This window comes from Hemibagrus wyckioides, linkage group LG28 (genome assembly GCF_019097595.1).
Source record: "Hemibagrus wyckioides isolate EC202008001 linkage group LG28, SWU_Hwy_1.0, whole genome shotgun sequence".
NCBI classification, from domain to species: Eukaryota; Metazoa; Chordata; class Actinopteri; order Siluriformes; family Bagridae; genus Hemibagrus; species Hemibagrus wyckioides.
The window spans coordinates 16,602,049-16,619,258 of NC_080737.1; the positions used below are offsets into that span (position 1 = coordinate 16,602,049).

The following is a 17,210-nucleotide window of genomic DNA, read 5'->3' on the forward strand; positions in this document are numbered from 1 at the left end:
AAAGGATTTTCTGCGAAGATCTTAGTGCCAGATACCACAGCAAACCTTCAGGGATCTAGTGGAGTCCATGCCTTGACGGGTCAGGGCTGTTTTGGCAGCAAAAGAGGGACAAACACAATATTAGGCAGGTGGTCATAATGTTATGGCTGATTGGTGTATTCTGTAATTGAATACATCTACACAGTGGTACAGTGGACAACCTTATCAATGGTTAAGACTTTGGGTTACTGATAAAAAGGTTGGGGGTTCAAGCCCTAACACCTCCAAGCTACCAAATGCTGCACCCTTAAATGAGTTCCTTACACCTCCCCGTATCATAGCTGACCCTATGCTCTGACCACATCTTTCTAGCAAGCTGGGATATGCAAAAAAAAAGGAGTTTTACTGTGCCGTATAGTGTATGTGACATATAAAGGCTTGTGATTTGCTATGCACCTCACAGCTCCAGCCGAGATGATGAAAAGAAAACAGTTCTTAATTTGATCAATTCTGTTTGAATGATTAAAAAAGAAAGAGCAGACAATTTTATACTATCAGCAATTAATCTAAAAATGTTTTTATTTTTTATCCTTATTTAAAAAGGAGACCACAATGTAAATGATACAGATAAAAAAAAACAGATTGCTTTGTACCCGATAGTGTTGGACTCGTTTAAAAGTAAACCTGGACTTGTACTGTATAAACAGGAAAAAACATCTGTTTTGTACAGTGTACATTTAATGCAGTGCTTTATTCCTAAAATGTATGTCACAGTAATTATTGACACGTTCATCTACACATGCTTCACTCTTTCTTGCTCTTTGCTGCTGTCTTTCTGCAACATTTCCGGAAGAGCCATCTGCACGTTTTCACAAAGATGAACACGACTAGTGCAATTACAGAAAGTAGAAAGGTAGCAACGTCCAAGCAGTGGTACTGATACCACGTGAGGTTATGGGCTCCGACTCTCAGGTGCTTGGCCCCCTTATGGCGCATCACAAACTCGATCCAGAAGACAGCTCGGTCCAGCGGCTTCATCGGTTGGTCATGATGGATTTGGGATAGCCTCATCATGCTCTCCTTGTACCTAAGGAAGGAAAAAATTAGAAACTAAACATTTGTGTCATGTTGTGTAAAGACATTTATAGACTGAATAATGCTTGCGAATTTAATGAAATTCTTAAGCCCTGTTCATACGTCATTAACATGCATTAATATGACTACTAAAAATATCTTCATCTTTACAAATCCATAAAATTGCTTAATTGGTTATACACTATGTGTTCCAAAGCAGGAAGTGTTCTGTGAGGAGTTTTTAAAGGTTTAGGTCTTTGGAGTGTCTTTCTAACGAAAGGCCACTGACCAGAAATGTTGGGAATGCCTGCTCTAACCCTTAATTGCGTATCTGCACCAAATCACAATTCAGAATTCAGTATTCAGCAGTGGTGAGGGACACCATCTAAGCTTGTTCAACATCATGACCCCATCAGGAACAGTGGACAGAAAATGACTGACTGAATGGTGATTATATTATGGTCAAAATTTGTAAAGCTACCAAGCTCACAATACTTAATTTGGTCTAATTTGATTACATGAGAAGGATGTAGTAATTTTTCAGGTGAAGGTGCTTATTGAGTTTTCTACATACATCTTTAAGAGCCAGTTAATGAAATCAAATTCTTTCACTCACGATGGATTGTTAATGACTTCATTGACAGCTTGCTTTAAGTCCTCGGAGTCGATTTTGTTAATGTCAAGCATCACAGCAGCTCCTTTGGATATCATGTGATTGAGATTATCAGGCTGATCACCAAACAGTGGCAGACCCACCATGGGAACTCCATGATAAATAGCTTCATATATACCATTAGTCCCTCCATGCGTGATGAAGGCCTTGGTTTTAGGATGTCCTGTAGATACAAATCATTAGTGTTTTATTTACTTCAACAGAATGTAATATTAAACAAACAAACGTTCCTTACCTAGTAAATCATTCTGAGGAATCCAGTCATAGACTCTTGTATTAGGAGCAAGAGTTTCTGGTTTCTCACCAGTGTATCGCCACAAGACCTGAAATTACACACAGGATTCAGATCTGAGGAACTGGTCTAAATCAACACCTACTGGAAATTTACAGTAGTCAATCTGCCTTTTGACTTTTCTTTCTTTAAGATGTGGAAGAAAACCGGAGAACCCAGAGGAAACCCAGTGTCTGTGAGGTACAACACTACTTTCTGCAATAAAGGGCTATCCTCAAAACATTCAGAATCAATGAACTATAAATTATATTTATATTGTTAAAAACAGTTTCAGATAACAAATATGGCACCTAGTGTGTGGATTATGTATGTAGATGTGAATTACTAATGGTGTAGACTCAGACCTTTTGGGGAATCTGTCCGAGTGCTGAAGCGATGGTGTTCGCTCTCTCTTTGGTGAGGTTTTTTATTATGGAGCCTAGTGAAAACACTACAATACCATCATCTCCTGAGCTCTGGACAAAGTCCTCCATCTCCTATAAAAACCAAAATGCAAAGTTATTTATGAGACAGATTACAGTGACTACACTGGCCTTCTTTATTTTGCCATAAGTTTCCAATTCATTATTCGGTTTGAAAATATAATCAAGTGTGACTTTCTTCGACTGTATACTGAGGCGATATGGTCTTTCATAAAACTGCAGTAAATCCTTTGTGTCATAGAAATAAAAGTCTAGCACAAATAAATCATCCCTTTTTATCCACATTACAGTAACTGAACACCAGTGGGGTAGTAAAGGTTTTGTAATTGTTCAATGATCTCAGTAAAACTACGCCTTTGTATGCTTTGTCATTTTCACACAGTGAGTATAATAAGAGTATTATATATGCGTTCATTACTAAGGAACAAGACAGCAAAAAAATATAAGCTGTGAGACACGAGAACTTAGAAAACTTACTTTTGGTAGAGGTTTTGCAGGTTTGCAGTGTAATCCACCGACAAATTTGAAGTTTGGGAGGAGCGGCCGTGGATATTCAAAGTCCCAATAAGTTCGGATTAACCAGATGTCAGCTCTGTTCATAGATTCACATACTGTTGTGGGTTTGCCTGTGAAGTACAGGAACACAAAAACAGCATGCTTTATATCTTGGCAATATATTGGCAAAAGTTTTGGGACACCCCTCCAAATCATTGTATTCAGGGGTTGTTTTCAGGGGTTGGGCTCGGCCCCTTAGCTCCGGTCAAAGGAACTCTTAATGCTTCAGCTTACCAAGACATTTTGGTAGAGTGTGTCAGAACGCTCACTCTATGATTCCGGTCCATGAGCTCCTCAACAATTACATGCAAGTTGTGCCAGTGACTGTATTCACCAGGAAGAACCAATATGTTGCCACTGTGAGCCGTTTCAGACAAGCTCAGCAGCAGAATGACCAAGCAGGCAGAAGATCAGTTCCTCACCATTGTAGCAAACAAAATGTCCACTAAGCCACTTGTGACAAAATGTTTGAAAACAGAAGGAGTGTTTCCACTTTTCCAACTATTGTTTGCTTCAGAAGTGGTTACTGATATTATAGATCATTGGTTGATATTATTGATTTGGTTGATATGTTGATTATTATTGATATATATAGATCATTGGACCTTGGACAAATGTCATAATCTTGTAGATCATTAACACAGAACCTGTTCAAGATGACAGATGGGAAAAGATTCTAAGAGATATTAAACCTTATGCACATTTATTAATCTTCAGCAGCTACTTTATCCTGGTCAGAATCACGATGGTCAGTGCCAGAAACCTATCCCAGCAACCTGGGGTACACGGTAGGAGCGTTCACCTGGATGGGACGCGAGATTATCGCATGCACACATGTACGTTTAGACACTCATTCATACCTAGAGCCTAGTTAGATTAGTAAGTGTGTCTACATGTACGTTTGGACTTTTCTATTCACTTTTCATTTTTTTTTGCTGAGGACAAGAACTAAACTGAGAGGTTTTACATGTTTTTCCATAGTATTCTCCTTTTCTAAACCTGCAGCCTAAATGAAAGCACAAATGAGAGAAATCATTTACCCATGACTTCTGAAAAGAGGGGATCCCATTTCACCATGGCCACTAGATTAAACACTATGTCCTGAAGGACATTAAACAAAAAATTTGTCACTCTCTGCAGGAAATCCATGTGATCTGTATAGCTCAGTGCGAATGCAGGAACATAGGACGATGGTGTCGGTAGCTTCCCACATTGTCGCTCCAGGGAACTCGCAATAAAGCCCCTTAAACTGATGATGAAGGGCAGATTGAGCTTCTGTGCAAGCAGTTCCCCACCCATAGACACAGCGTCTGTCAGAAGAACATCAAACTTTTCCATTCTCCACTTCTCCAGCAGATCTTCTCGTGCAAAAAGCTCTCTGCATAACACTTTATTCTGCTCCATCATCATGCCAACTGATTCAGTAATCTTCAAAAAGGCTTGGAACTTGTTGACATTTGGCAGATCATAAATCCAGTACATGAAAGCCCTATCCATGGTATCCGTAATGTCCTCTTTGCTGTAAGGCACCTGTATGATCTCCATGGTGTAGCCCTGAGACTGGTCTTTCAGTAGAAACGGTGTAGCACTGTGGGTAACGATGGTCACACTGTGTCCTCTGGCTATAAGCTCATCTAAGATGGTTTTCATGTTGAGCCAGTGACTGAATTCTCCTGGCCAGACGAGGATCTTCCCAGCTGTCACACACAGTGGAGTCTGGATCAGACCGAGCAGGAGCAGGAAGCAGAGAGAAGCTCTCTCACATGCACTCATTCTATCTCACACGTGGAACAAGCCAGAGCAGAAATCCTGCAAAAGTCCACATCTGTCGAGTTAAAACAAAACGTTGACCTTTATTCCCAACAGCAGAGCAAATGTCTGACCATAAAGACACACAAATCTGACCAGGAGAGACACCAGGAAGAATTCAACCAGGAAGTTACTGAGCAACGCCGCTGTTTTTCCTTCTGCTCAGTTCATTACATAACACTGCCCTCTAGTGGCAGATCTAACAAACAGCCCTGACTTATTAAATGATAAAACACTTCATCGTAAGGTCAGGAGAAAAGGAGACGAGTTATACTTTAATACATCTACAGAATACAGAACTATATATTTATTCGGTCACATAGAACGTATTTAAAAGGCGATCTTTCAGAAAACAGTTGGTGGAAGTGGAAGATGGCTCTGATTTGCTGATGTGGCAGTAACAAAGGTCCTCACTGACAACATGGATAACTGGTATAAATCTCAGACAGGACTGTGGTAACTCTACTTACTCATTCACACCCTCAAATCTGACACAGTGGTACAGTGGACAACCTCATCAACGGTTAAGACTCTGGGTTACTGATAAGAAGGTTGGGGATTCGAACTCTAACACAGGAGTCTCCAAAGTTTTTTTTCCTTCTAAGAGCTACTTTGACAAAATGAAGGTGCCCGAAAACTTCTCATGTCATATTGTTAGTAACATTCATTTACACAGCTTATTGCCATAAACCAAACCAGTTGAAGAAGCTATTTTTTTGTGTGAACTTTAAACCAAAGGTCAATATCAGTCATATTTTGCAATAAATTCACATAAGCAGTATGTTTATTGTCGAGTTGAGTTCATCAAAACGGGTTTGCTGACTAGATTTGTCAGTTATTATTGTCTGATTTCGTTCAGTCACATGCTTTCTGTTATTTATCAGCGAATCTTTACTTACAAGTCCCATGGCACATCACCCTGATGGCCTCAGCAAGACTGAAAAAGACTCTTTTCGTAAAAAATAAAAAATTAAACACCTTCAATACTGAAGGTAATAGTAATTTTGAAAACAGAGACCTGAAGTGGTCCAGGACTTTATGTGATTGAATAATAGTGTTTTTATGCCATTCATATGCATGTGCAATGGGAAATATTACTTTAAAACGAATAAGAAATGTCTACAGCTCACTCGTCCTGTATATTCGTGAAGCAGGATAGATTCATTCACCGCTTTTCCTTTGTCAGGATCGTAGCTTTATTTCTAACGTTGTCGAATCTCCAATAGCTTCCAGGTTGAATGGATCTGCCATGTGTTTTCTTTATCAATTATCCAAACTTCTTCAGTTTGTGCTCATGAATTTAAGTTTATGTATGGTCTTGGTGCTAGCTGTGTGTGAAATCCATTGATGAACGGTTGTATTAAACTGTGTGGTGTGATGTGTGTGCACGTGCGGAGGAGCATGATTAGCCAGACTTCGGTACAACACCGGAAAGTGGCAGGACGTCTGTGAGTTTGATTAGGATGAAATTCAAACAGGTTTATTGAGTTCATTTGATTTTATTGGGTTTGTACATATTCTATGAAACTTTAGGCGAGCTACTTAGAAGTGGGTTGCCCGCAAGTGACCTGTTGGAGACCCCTGGCCTAACACCTTCAAGCTACCAATCATGCGCCTTTAAATGAGTCCATTAAACCTCTCTGACCCTATGCTCTGACCACATCTTACTGGCAAGCTGGGATATGCAAAGAAAAATGTTTTACTGTGTTGTACAGTATATGTGACATTTAAAGGCTTGTGCTCTGCTCTTCACCTCACAGCTCCAGCTGAGATGATGAAAAGAACACAGCTCCTAATTTGATCAATTCTTTCTGAATGATTAAAAAAAGAGCAGACAAGTTTACATTTCCAGCAATAAAGCTAAATGATTGCTTTGTTCTCAGTAGTGTTGGAATCATTTCAAAGTAAACCTGAACATAATTACTGTACTGTATAAACAGGAAAAAAACGCTTATCTACACATGGTTCACTCTTTCTTGCTCTTTGCTGGTGTCTTTCTGCAACATTTCCGGAAGAGCCATCTGCACGTTTTCACAAAGATGAACACAACTAGTGCAATTACAGAAAGTAGGAAGGCAGCAACGTCCAAGCAGTGGTACTGATACCACGTGAGGTTATGGGCTTCGACTCTCAGGTGCTTGGCCCCGTTATGGCGCATCACAAACTCGATCCAGTATACAGCCTGGTCTAGCGGCTTCATCGGTTGGTCATGATGGATTCGAGATAGTCTCATCATGCTCTCCTTGTAGCTAAGAAAAGAAGAAAAGATAGAAATTGAACATTTGTGTCATGTTGTGTAAAGACACTTATAGATGTCCCTGTTCATACATGGCATTAACATGCATTAATATGATTGCTGAAAATATCTTCATCTTTACAAATCCAAAAGAAAATCTCTTAAATGATTATATACTATGTGTTCCAGAGCAAGAAGTGTTCTGTGAGGAATATATAAAGGTTTAGGCCTTTTGGAGTGTCTTTCTAATGACATCTTAAAGAGCCAGTTAATGAAATCAAATTCTTTCACTCACGATGGATTGTTAATGACGTCATTGACAGCCTGCTTCAAGTCCTTGGAATCCATTTTGTTGAAGTCAAGCATCACAGCAGCTCCTTTGGTTTTTATGTGATTGAGATTATCAGGCTGATCAGCAAACAGTGGCAGACCCACCATGGGAACTCCATGATAAATACCTTCATATATTCCATTAGTCCCTCCATGGGTGATGAAAGCCTTGGTTTTAGGATGTCCTGTAGATACAAATCGTTAACGATGCATTCACTTCAACAGAATGTAATATTAAACAAACAAATGTTCCTTACCTAGTAAATCATTCTGAGGAATCCAGTCATAGACTCTTGTATTAGGAGCAAGAGTTTCTGGTTTCTCGCCAGTGTATCGCCACAAGACCTGAAATTACACACAGGATTCAGATCTGAGGAACTACAGCGTGATCTTATCCTGGTCTAAATCAATACCTAGCGTAAATTTAGAGTAGCCATTCTGCCTACTAACTTTTCTTTCTTTAAAAGGTGGAAGGAAACTGGTGAACCCAGAGGAAACCCAGGTTCTGTGAGGTACTGGCACAATAAAGAGCCATCCTCACAACATTCAGAATTTCTGAAATACTCTACGAGAGTGTTGTAGGTGTCTTTTTATTCATAAATTAGATTGTTTATTAGATCAAGAGGTGTCTTGCTAATGGTGTAGACTCAGACCTTTTGGGGAATCTGTCCGAGTGCTGAAGCGATGGTGTTCGCTCTCTCTTTGGTGATGTTTTTTATCATGGAGCCTAGTGAAAACACTACAATCCCATCATCTCCTGAGCTCTGGACAAAATCCTCCATCTCCTATAAAAACCAAAATTCAAAGTTATTTATGAGACAGATTACAGTGAGTACACTGGAAGATTTAAAAAGCACTTTTTTTTTTTGATGAGTCTTTTCCAATTCATTATTTAGTTTATATATATAATCAACTTTGATTTTCACTTTTCTATTGAAGTGATGTGGACTTAAATAAAAATCCTTTGTGTATTAGATGTGTTTATAGTAATAAAAGGCTAGCACAAATTACTACACCATTACTCAGGAATATAAGGCTGCATTCATCTCTTATTACTAAGGAACAGGGTGGCCAAAAATAAGAAGTTTTGAACTTACTTTTGGTAGAGGTTTTGCAGGTTTGCAGTGTAATCCACCAACAAATTTGAAGTTTGGGAGGAGCGGCCGTGGATATTCAAAGTCCCAATAAGTTCGGATTAACCAGATGTCAGCTTTGCCCATAGTCTCACATAGTGTTGTGGGTTTGCCTGTGAAGTACAGGAACACAAATACAGCAAGCTTTATATCTGTAACTACACTAATTACAATCCAATCAAAGAAGTTGTATTTTCAAATGTAATGAGTCTATATAATTTATCACGAACTTGTCAAGCAGTCGGAAAATATATAAAGCTGCAGTGCTACATCATACCAGTTAATTCGCTGAAATATCTATCAAAGCTTAACTTTTGCTGAAGTATCATCATCGATGTGTGTATGATGTATAGTAGCATGTTCTCTAATCGCTCTGTAAAGTCCATGTGATCAGTGAGATGCCCCTGAGCGGCAGCTGCAGGTACATAAGATGGTGGAGCGGGCATCTGCCCACAGAGTCGCTCCAGATTATATGCAAAAGAGACTCGGAGAGACATCACACTGGGCAGCTCGAGAGCTTCGGCCATCATGTCAGCACATGGCATCATAGGGTCATACAGGAGCACATCGAAATGCGACTCCTTCAGCAAAGTCACAAGATCTCTGTTACCAAGCATTCCATTGCACACAGCCTGTGTATAATGAGACATCCTGGACATCATGTTCCAAAACAAGATCAGCTTTTGAAAGCTGGTAGTGTTTTCATCCATCCACACACTGATAAAGCTCTGCCAAAAGTTGTCTGCCTCCTGTTGTTCCATGTCGATTTGAAAAGACATGAAGTTGAACCTGTCCTTTTGGCTATGTTTCAGTGTAGGTGAGGCAGAGTGTGTCAGAACGGTCACGCTGTGATTCCGGTCCATGAGCTCCTCAACAATGACATGCATGTTGCGCCAGTGACTGTATTCACCAGGAAGAACCAGTATGTTGCCACTGTGAGCCGTTTCAGACAAGCTCAGCAGCAGAATTACCAAGCAGGCAGAAGACCTGTTTCTGATCATTGCAGCAAATAAAATGTCCACTAAGCCACTTGTGACAAAATGTTCGAAAACAGGAGGAGTGTTTCAACTTGTCAAACTATTGTTTGCTTCAGAAGTGGTTAATGACCTTAGATAGCTCACAGGACCTTGGACGAATGTCCTAATCTTATAGATCATTAACACAGAACCTGTTCAAGATGACAGATGGGAAAAGGTTATAAGAGGTATTAAAATCACCTGAATATTTTTATCACAACGTGTCAACATTTTTAAACCTTATGCACATCTTCGGCAGCTACTTTATTCTGCTCAGGATCATGCTGGTCAGTGACAGAAACCTATCCCAACAACCTAGTATGCAGGGCAGGAGCTTTCACCTGGAAGGGATGCCAATGCCATCGCATGCACACATGTATGTTAAGGTACTCACTTATACCTAGGACTTGTTTTTGGACTTTTCTATTTACGCATCATTTAAACTAAACTGAGGGGTTTGATTTATTTTTATTTTTTTTACAGTATTCTTCTTTTCTAAACCTGCAGCCTAAATGAGAGATTGAGAGAATGAGAGATTTATTTACCCATGAGGTCTGTAAAGAGAGGATCCCATTTCACCACGAAAATGAGATTAAACACTATGTCCTGAAAGACATTAAACACAATATTTGTCACTCTCTGCAGGAAATCCATGTGATCTGTATAGCTCAGTCCAAATGCAGGAACATAGGATCGTGGAGCTGGCAGCTGCCCACATTGTCGCTCCATAACACTTGCAAAAAATGGCCTTATACTGATGATGAAGGGCAGATTGAGCTTCTGTGCAAGCAGTTCCCCGCATATAGTCACAGGGTCTGTCAGAAGAGCATCAAACTTTTCCTTTCTCCACTTCTCCAGCAGATCTTCGCGTGCAAAAAGCTCTCTGCATAACACTTTATTCTGCTCCATCATCATGTCTATCACTTCAGTAATCTTCAAAAACGCTTGGAACTTGTTGACATTTGGCAAATCATAAATCCAGTACTTGAAAGCACTTTCCAAGATGTCCATAACGTCCTTCTTGGTATAAGGCACCTGTATGATCTCCATGGTGTAGCCCTGAGACTGGTCTTTCAGTAGAAACGGTGTAGCACTGTGGGTAACGATGGTCACACTGTGTCCTCTCGCTATAAGCTCATCTAAGATGGTTTTCATGTTGAGCCAGTGACTAAATTCTGCAGGCCAGACGAGGATCTTCCCAGCTGTCACACACAGTGGAGTCTGGATCAGACCGAGCAGGAGCAGGAAGCAGAGAGAAGCTCTCTCACATGCACTCATGATGGCAGGATCAGCCTTCTATCTCACGTGTAACAAGCTAGAGCAAAAATCCTGCAAATGTCCAAATCTATCACGCGAAAAGAAAACTTTGACCTTTATTCCCAACAGCAGAGCACGTATCTAATCATAAAGACACACAAATCTGACCTGGAGAGACACCAGGTATCAGGGTTCTCCAAGTGCACCAACCAGGAAGTTAACTCTGTTAGGTTTGTTGTCTTACTCCAGCTGAAATAATGTGAACCACATGTGTCTCTTTACGTACACTAAAGTAACCAAAGAATTTTGCTCAGTTCCTTCTTAGACATGTTACATGACACTGCTATCTGCATCTAACAAACAGCACTGATCTACTGGATGGTACTAACACTCAGGATAATAGGATAAAATTAGGCTGTGATGATCTGCACCTCACATCTCCATGGTCCACAGTTTGATCCTGATTTCAGGTTATTTTTACAGAGTTTCTGTCCATGGTCATACGATACATGTGGGAATTTCTTAAAGGTTCTCTGTGCAGTAGGGCTGTCAGAATGGCAGATTAGAAAAGGACCGTGATGAGGCTGTGGGAGGAACAGGGAGTCTGGGATGTATAAGGAAGACATCATTTGTGAGGAAGAGTGTTAGGATGAGTGAAGAAGAGGTTGGGATTAAGATGGCAGGTATGTGAAAGAAGGTTCGGGTTAGAAAGAGGAGAAACTGGGATTAGGTGACAAAGATGGAACAAAGAAGTCAAGGAAGGAGGGGAAGCTACCAATAGTGGACAGCTGAGGTGACGAAAACAAACCAGTCAATTCGGTTTGAATGATCAAAAAAAGAGCAGACAATTTTGCACTATCAGCAATTAAGCTAAAAATTCTTAATGTTTAACCTTTATTTAAAAAGCAAACCACAATGTAAATGATACAGATTAAAAAAATCTCTTTTTAAATGCTTTGTTCTGAAGTATGTTGGAAAAAGTAAACCTGGACATAATTACTGTACTGTGTAAACGATACAAATCTCTGGATTGTACAGTGTACATTTAACACAGTGCTTTATTCCAAAAATGTATGTCAAAATATCACAGTAATTATTAAAACATTCATCTACACATGCTTCAATCTTTCTTGCTCTTTGCTGGTGTCTTTCTGCAACATTTACGGAAGAGCCATCTGCACGTTTTCACAAAGATGAACACGACTAGTGCAATTACAGAGAGCAGAAAGGCAGCAACGTCCAAGCAGTGGTACTGATACCACGTGAGGTTATGGGCTTCGACCCTCAGGTGCTTGGCCCCCTTATGGCGCATCACATACTCGATCCAGAAGACAGCCTGATCTAGAGGCTTCATCGGTTGGTCATGATGGATTCGGGATAGCCTCATAATGCTCTCCTTGTAGCTGTGGAAAGAAATGAAATAAAAATCATTGTGTAGTTGGTGTCATGTTATATAAAGACATTTCTAGTCTGAAAATGCTTAAGCCTCATTTACACTTGGCATTAACATGCTTTTTAGATCAAGATCCCTGTTTGTGGTGAAGGACTTTTGTTAATGAGAGTTTAATGAACCCTATTTGGGTACTCTGGGTGAGTCAAAGAGCTAACCAAAAGACCTCAGGAAAGAAGAAGTTAGATTCTGTCGCCAAAGTAAGACATCTGGGCTGACCTTCTCAGTCTGTTGCCACCATGAATCCATCAGAATGATGAAAAAAAAAAAAGACTGACTGACTGACTGGTGATGATATTTATAAAGCATCCAAGCTCACATAATAATACAGTCCAGTTTGATTGATTTTTTTATTTTTATTTTTTACATATGCCCCTTAAAGTGATCCTAATCTTAAAGAGCCAACTAGAACTGAAATCACAATATTCACTCACGACGGATTGTTAATGACGTCACTGACAGCCTGCTTCAGGTCCTCAGTTCCCATGTTGTTAATGTCAAGCATCAATGCAGTGCCTTTAGCTTTCATGTGGTTTACATTTTCAGGCTGATCAGCAAACAGTGGCAGACCCACCATGGGAACTCCATGATAAATAGCTTCATATACTCCATTAATCCCACCATGCGTGATGAAGGCCTTGGTTTTAGGATGTCCTGTAGATACAAATCATTCGTGATTTATTTACTTCAACAGACAGTAATATTTAACAATCAAATGTTCCTTACCTAGTAAATCATTCTGAGGGATCCAGTTATAGACTCTTGTATTAGGAGCAAGAGTTTCTGGTTTTTCGCCAGTGTATCGCCACAAGACCTGAAATTACACACAGGATTCAGATCTGAGGAACTACAGAGTGATCTTATCCTGATCTATATCAACACCTACAGGAAATTTACAGTAGCCAATCTCCCTATTGACCCAGAAGAAACACAGGAGCTGCGAGTTACCAACACTGACTGCTGCAATAATGACCCATCCTCAAAACATTCAAATTCATTTCCTTTATAAGTTAGAGTGTGGATTATGTATGTGCATTGTTAAGGAAAACTCAGACCTTTTGGGGAATCTGTCCGAGTGCTGAAGCGATGGTGTTCGCTCTCTCTTTGGTGAGGTTTTTTATTATGGAGCCTAGTGAAAACACTACAATCCCATCATCTCCTGAGCTCTGGACAAAATCCTCCATCTCCTTTAAAAAAAAGAAAGAATGCAAAGTTATTTATGATACAGATTACAGTGAGTACACTGACCTTCTTAATTTTGTCATAAGTTTCCAATTTATTATTCGGTTTGAAAATATATTTAAGTATGACTTTCTTCGATGGTACACAAAGGTAATAATAGGCTTTAATAAAACTGCAGTGAATCATTTGTGTGCTAGATGTGTTTATAGAAACAACTTTTCCCTTTTCACCCACAGTACTGAACTGAACTGAACTGAACCCCAGTGGAGTAGTAAAGGTTTTGTAATCATTCAATGATCTGTAGTAATGTCAGCAAACCATGCCTTTGTATGCTTTGTCATTTTCCCAGAGTGAGTATAATAAGAGTATTAAATACGTGTTCATCTCTTATTACTAAGGAACAAGTTAGCTGAAAAAAACATAAGCTGTGAGATATAAGAACTTATAGAGCTTACTTTTGGTAGAGGTTTTGCAGGTTTGCAGTGTAATCCACCAACAAATTTGAAGTTTGGGAGGAGCGGCCGTGGAAATTCAAAGTCCCAATAATTTCGGATTAACCAGATGTCAGCTCTGCCTATACTCTCACATAGTGTTGTGGGTTTGCCTGTGAAGTACAGGAACACAATCTGTAACTACGCTGACTTTAAAGCATTTAGACAGTTCAGTACATAAGAAGTTGGAAAAAATAAAAAGCTGCAGTGCTCCGGTTATTTATCAAAGCTTAACCTTTGCCCAAGTATCATCATCGATGTATGTATGATGTATAGTAGCATGTTCTCTGATCGCTCTGTAAAGTCCATGTGATCAGTGAGATGCTCCTGAGTAGCAGCTGCAGGTACATGAGATGGTGGAGTCGCTCGAGATTATACACAAAAGAGACTCAGAGAGACATCACACTGGGCAGCTCGAGAGCTTGGATACTTATTGCTATCAGAAAAAGACTTAAATGTTGAACATTAGTCATCAATTACCCATGACTTCTGTATAGAGGGGATCCCATTTCACTGTGATCATGAGGTTAGACATTACATCTTGAAAGAAGGTAAACAACAAATTTTTCACTCTCTGAAGGAAATCCATGCGATCTGTATAGCCAAGGCCCGAGGCAGGGACATAGGACAGTGGTGCCGGCAACTGACCACAGAGTTTCTCCATCATATAAAAGGGCCTCACACTGATAACCAAGGGCAGATCGAGCTTCTGAGCAAGCAGTTCACCGCAGAAAATCACAGGGTCTGTGAGAAGGACATCAAACTTTTCCTTTCTCCACTTCTCCAGCAGATCTTCACGTTCAAAGAGCGCTCTACATAACGCTTTATTCTGCGCCATCATCAGGTCAAGCGATTCAGCAAGACTCAAAAAAGCTTGGATCCTAACACTTGGAAAGTCGTATATCCAGTGCTTTAAAATCCGTTCATTGTTGTCAGTAACGTCCTCCTTGGTGTAAGGCACCTGTATGATCTCCATGGTGTAGCCCTGAGACTGGTCTTTCAGTAGAAACGGTGTAGCACTGTGGGTAACGATGGTCACACTGTGTCCTCTCGCTATAAGCTCATCTAAGATGGTTTTCATGTTGAGCCAGTGACTGAATTCTCCTGGCCAGACGAGGATCTTCCCAGCTGTCACACACAGTGGAGTCTGGATCAGACCGAGCAGGAGCAGGAAGCAGAGAGAAGCTCTCTCACATGCACTCATTCTATCTCACACGTGGAACAAGCCAGAGCAGAAATCCTGCAAAAGTCCACATCTGTCGAGTTAAAACAAAACGTTGACCTTTATTCCCAACAGCAGAGCAAATGTCTGACCATAAAGACACACAAATCTGACCAGGAGAGACACCAGGAAGAATTCAACCAGGAAGTTAACTCCGTTACTAAAGCAACGCCGCTGTTTTTACTTCTTTCCCGTTAAAATTCATTACATAACACTGCCCTCTAGTGGCAGATCTAACAAACAGCCCTGATTTATTAAATGATAAAAAAGGAGAAAAGGAGACGACACTGCCCTCTTGTGGCGCATCTAACAAACAGCATTAATCTTTTGAACGGTAAAAACAACAGTATGCAATCACACTGTCAGGAGAATAGGAGTTTAGCTAAAATGTAAGGATAGGGGGCGCCAGAGAAGAATGCTAATTTAACAATAATTATATAATTTAATAACGAAATAAAAACATTTAGTCGTTCTATTCCACTGTTAATCATATAATCATTTATTTACCAAAAAATCGTATTTCGTTCGTGTGTGTGTGTGTGTGCGGGGCGTTGGACAAACGAGTGTGTATATGTATGTATTTATATATTTTTATATATGCAAATTATTTATATTTGTTTATATACTGATTAAATATGCTAATTATTTGCAATGCGAAAATGCACTTCTGGTTAGATGCTAACTGTATTTCGTTGCCTTGTACCCACATGTGCAGTGACAATAAAGCTGAATGTAATCTAATCTAATCTAATCTAATCTAATGTAGGTCCGTAAACTTTTGAAAAGCATGTGACTTGAGGCTGAGCTCTGATTGGTTTGTTTCAAATTTTCCTTGCGGCCCCGCACTCTGCGCCCGCCCACTTTTGTTGTTAGCGAATCAATATTGTTTTTATATATTTGGCCTCACGTGATTGGACCATTCCCACTGAGTCTCATTACCGCTCAGCAGATGGCCAATTAACGGACAGGTACTGATTAATGAGGAAGCAAGCCAAATATCTCCGAGATGAAATTAAAAATTGTGTTATATCTTTACAAAAATACCCTTTCCCAAGGCGTTCGGATCAAAAAAAGAAACGAATCAAGGAGCTTGGACCAGATCGACCCAATTTGCAAATTCAGCAGCAGTCACGTGATCACGGTCAAGCTTCCACTCGGTGCTTTTCCAGCACTTCTTACTGAATGCATTGTAGTGATGGGAAGTTCGGATCATTTTACTGATTCGGTTCTTTGAATCTCGTTCAGCAAAATGAACGAATCTTTTTTCGAGTCATTTCGTTCACTTCAGCAGAATGTAATTAAAATGTTCCATGTTAATTCCCTTACACATCTACTCACGCACATATTGATCACATTTCGAATAAGAAAGAACTGTCATATTATAAGTAATAGCTTACCTGTGTTTTGAGTCTATGCAAACTATGCCATGCCATCTCCTCTATACCCAACAGAATGATTCATCTCCCGCGCCTTCGGTTCGAGTCATTTTGTTCATCACGTGACAGCCCCGTATGGCAACGCAGTCTGAGCCGGAAACAGAAAAGATTAGTTTACATAACAAGTCTTTGGATTCACGTTGTTCATTCTTGTAATGTGACTGCTTCCCGTCTCAGTATCTTATGACAAATACAATATTACATTAGTATTATTGACTTTATAAGGTATTAAATTATAAAACTATAAGATATCATAAAATTATCAAAATATTTGTGCAATAAATGTTTTCTGAAAAATAATAATTCTGTCAGTCTCCTTTTTTTATTGTTTAATATTTCTTGAGGATATGTGTGGTGTGTGAGGTTTTTTTTTAAGTAAATAAATAAATAAATCCACATTTTACTTGGAAATGCTAACTTGCCTGTTCTGTCTTTACCTGTAAACAAATACTACTTATTAAAATAAACCAAACCTGCAAACATAAAGTACCTATTGTTGTTTATTTTGCCACCAATTGTGCATTTGCTGGTATAATACTGGTAACTCATAAACTCATAAATGACACACGGGCATAACAGAAAAACAAATAACATTATTAATGTCAATAATTAATATTAGTTTCATACATTAAGGTTATGTTTAGGTCAGATTC

At 39.6% G+C, this 17,210-nt stretch overlaps 3 protein-coding genes across 6 annotated transcripts; all 3 read right to left on the bottom strand.

Moving 5' to 3' along the window:
• Positions 1–540: 540 nt before the first annotated feature.
• On the bottom strand, positions 541–4,947 carry LOC131348115 (UDP-glucuronosyltransferase 2C1-like). Its single transcript, XM_058382745.1, has 6 exons — positions 4,036–4,947; positions 2,918–3,066; positions 2,363–2,494; positions 1,962–2,049; positions 1,670–1,889; positions 541–1,066 (listed from the first exon to the last, which is right to left on the bottom strand). The coding sequence occupies exons 1-6, from the start codon at positions 4,766–4,768 to the stop codon at positions 784–786; spliced, it is 1,605 nt and encodes a 534-aa protein (XP_058238728.1). The 5' UTR covers positions 4,769–4,947; the 3' UTR covers positions 541–783.
• Positions 4,948–5,136: 189 nt separating this feature from the next.
• LOC131348117 (UDP-glucuronosyltransferase 2C1-like) lies at positions 5,137–10,915 on the bottom strand. 4 transcript variants are annotated; one of them, XM_058382753.1, is made up of 7 exons: positions 10,586–10,915; positions 8,781–9,304; positions 8,468–8,616; positions 8,024–8,155; positions 7,628–7,715; positions 7,336–7,555; positions 5,137–7,053 (listed from the first exon to the last, which is right to left on the bottom strand). In XM_058382753.1, exons 1-7 carry the CDS (start codon positions 10,795–10,797, stop codon positions 6,771–6,773), a joined length of 1,608 nt encoding a protein of 535 aa, XP_058238736.1. In that variant the 5' UTR covers positions 10,798–10,915; the 3' UTR covers positions 5,137–6,770. The 4 variants fall into 4 exon arrangements, with proteins under 4 accessions (XP_058238736.1, XP_058238735.1, XP_058238733.1 ...); XM_058382752.1 differs by having other exon boundaries at positions 5,139–7,053; positions 8,781–9,193; positions 10,472–10,914; XM_058382750.1 differs by lacking the exon at positions 10,586–10,915 and having other exon boundaries at positions 5,140–7,053; positions 8,781–9,656.
• A 730-nt stretch (positions 10,916–11,645) lies between these two features.
• Positions 11,646–15,296, bottom strand: LOC131348118 (UDP-glucuronosyltransferase 2C1-like). The gene is made up of 6 exons (XM_058382754.1): positions 14,380–15,296; positions 13,864–14,012; positions 13,282–13,413; positions 12,953–13,040; positions 12,661–12,880; positions 11,646–12,179 (listed from the first exon to the last, which is right to left on the bottom strand). Exons 1-6 carry the CDS (start codon positions 15,101–15,103, stop codon positions 11,897–11,899), a joined length of 1,596 nt encoding a protein of 531 aa, XP_058238737.1. The 5' UTR covers positions 15,104–15,296; the 3' UTR covers positions 11,646–11,896.
• Between the last annotated feature and the right edge of the window lie 1,914 nt (positions 15,297–17,210).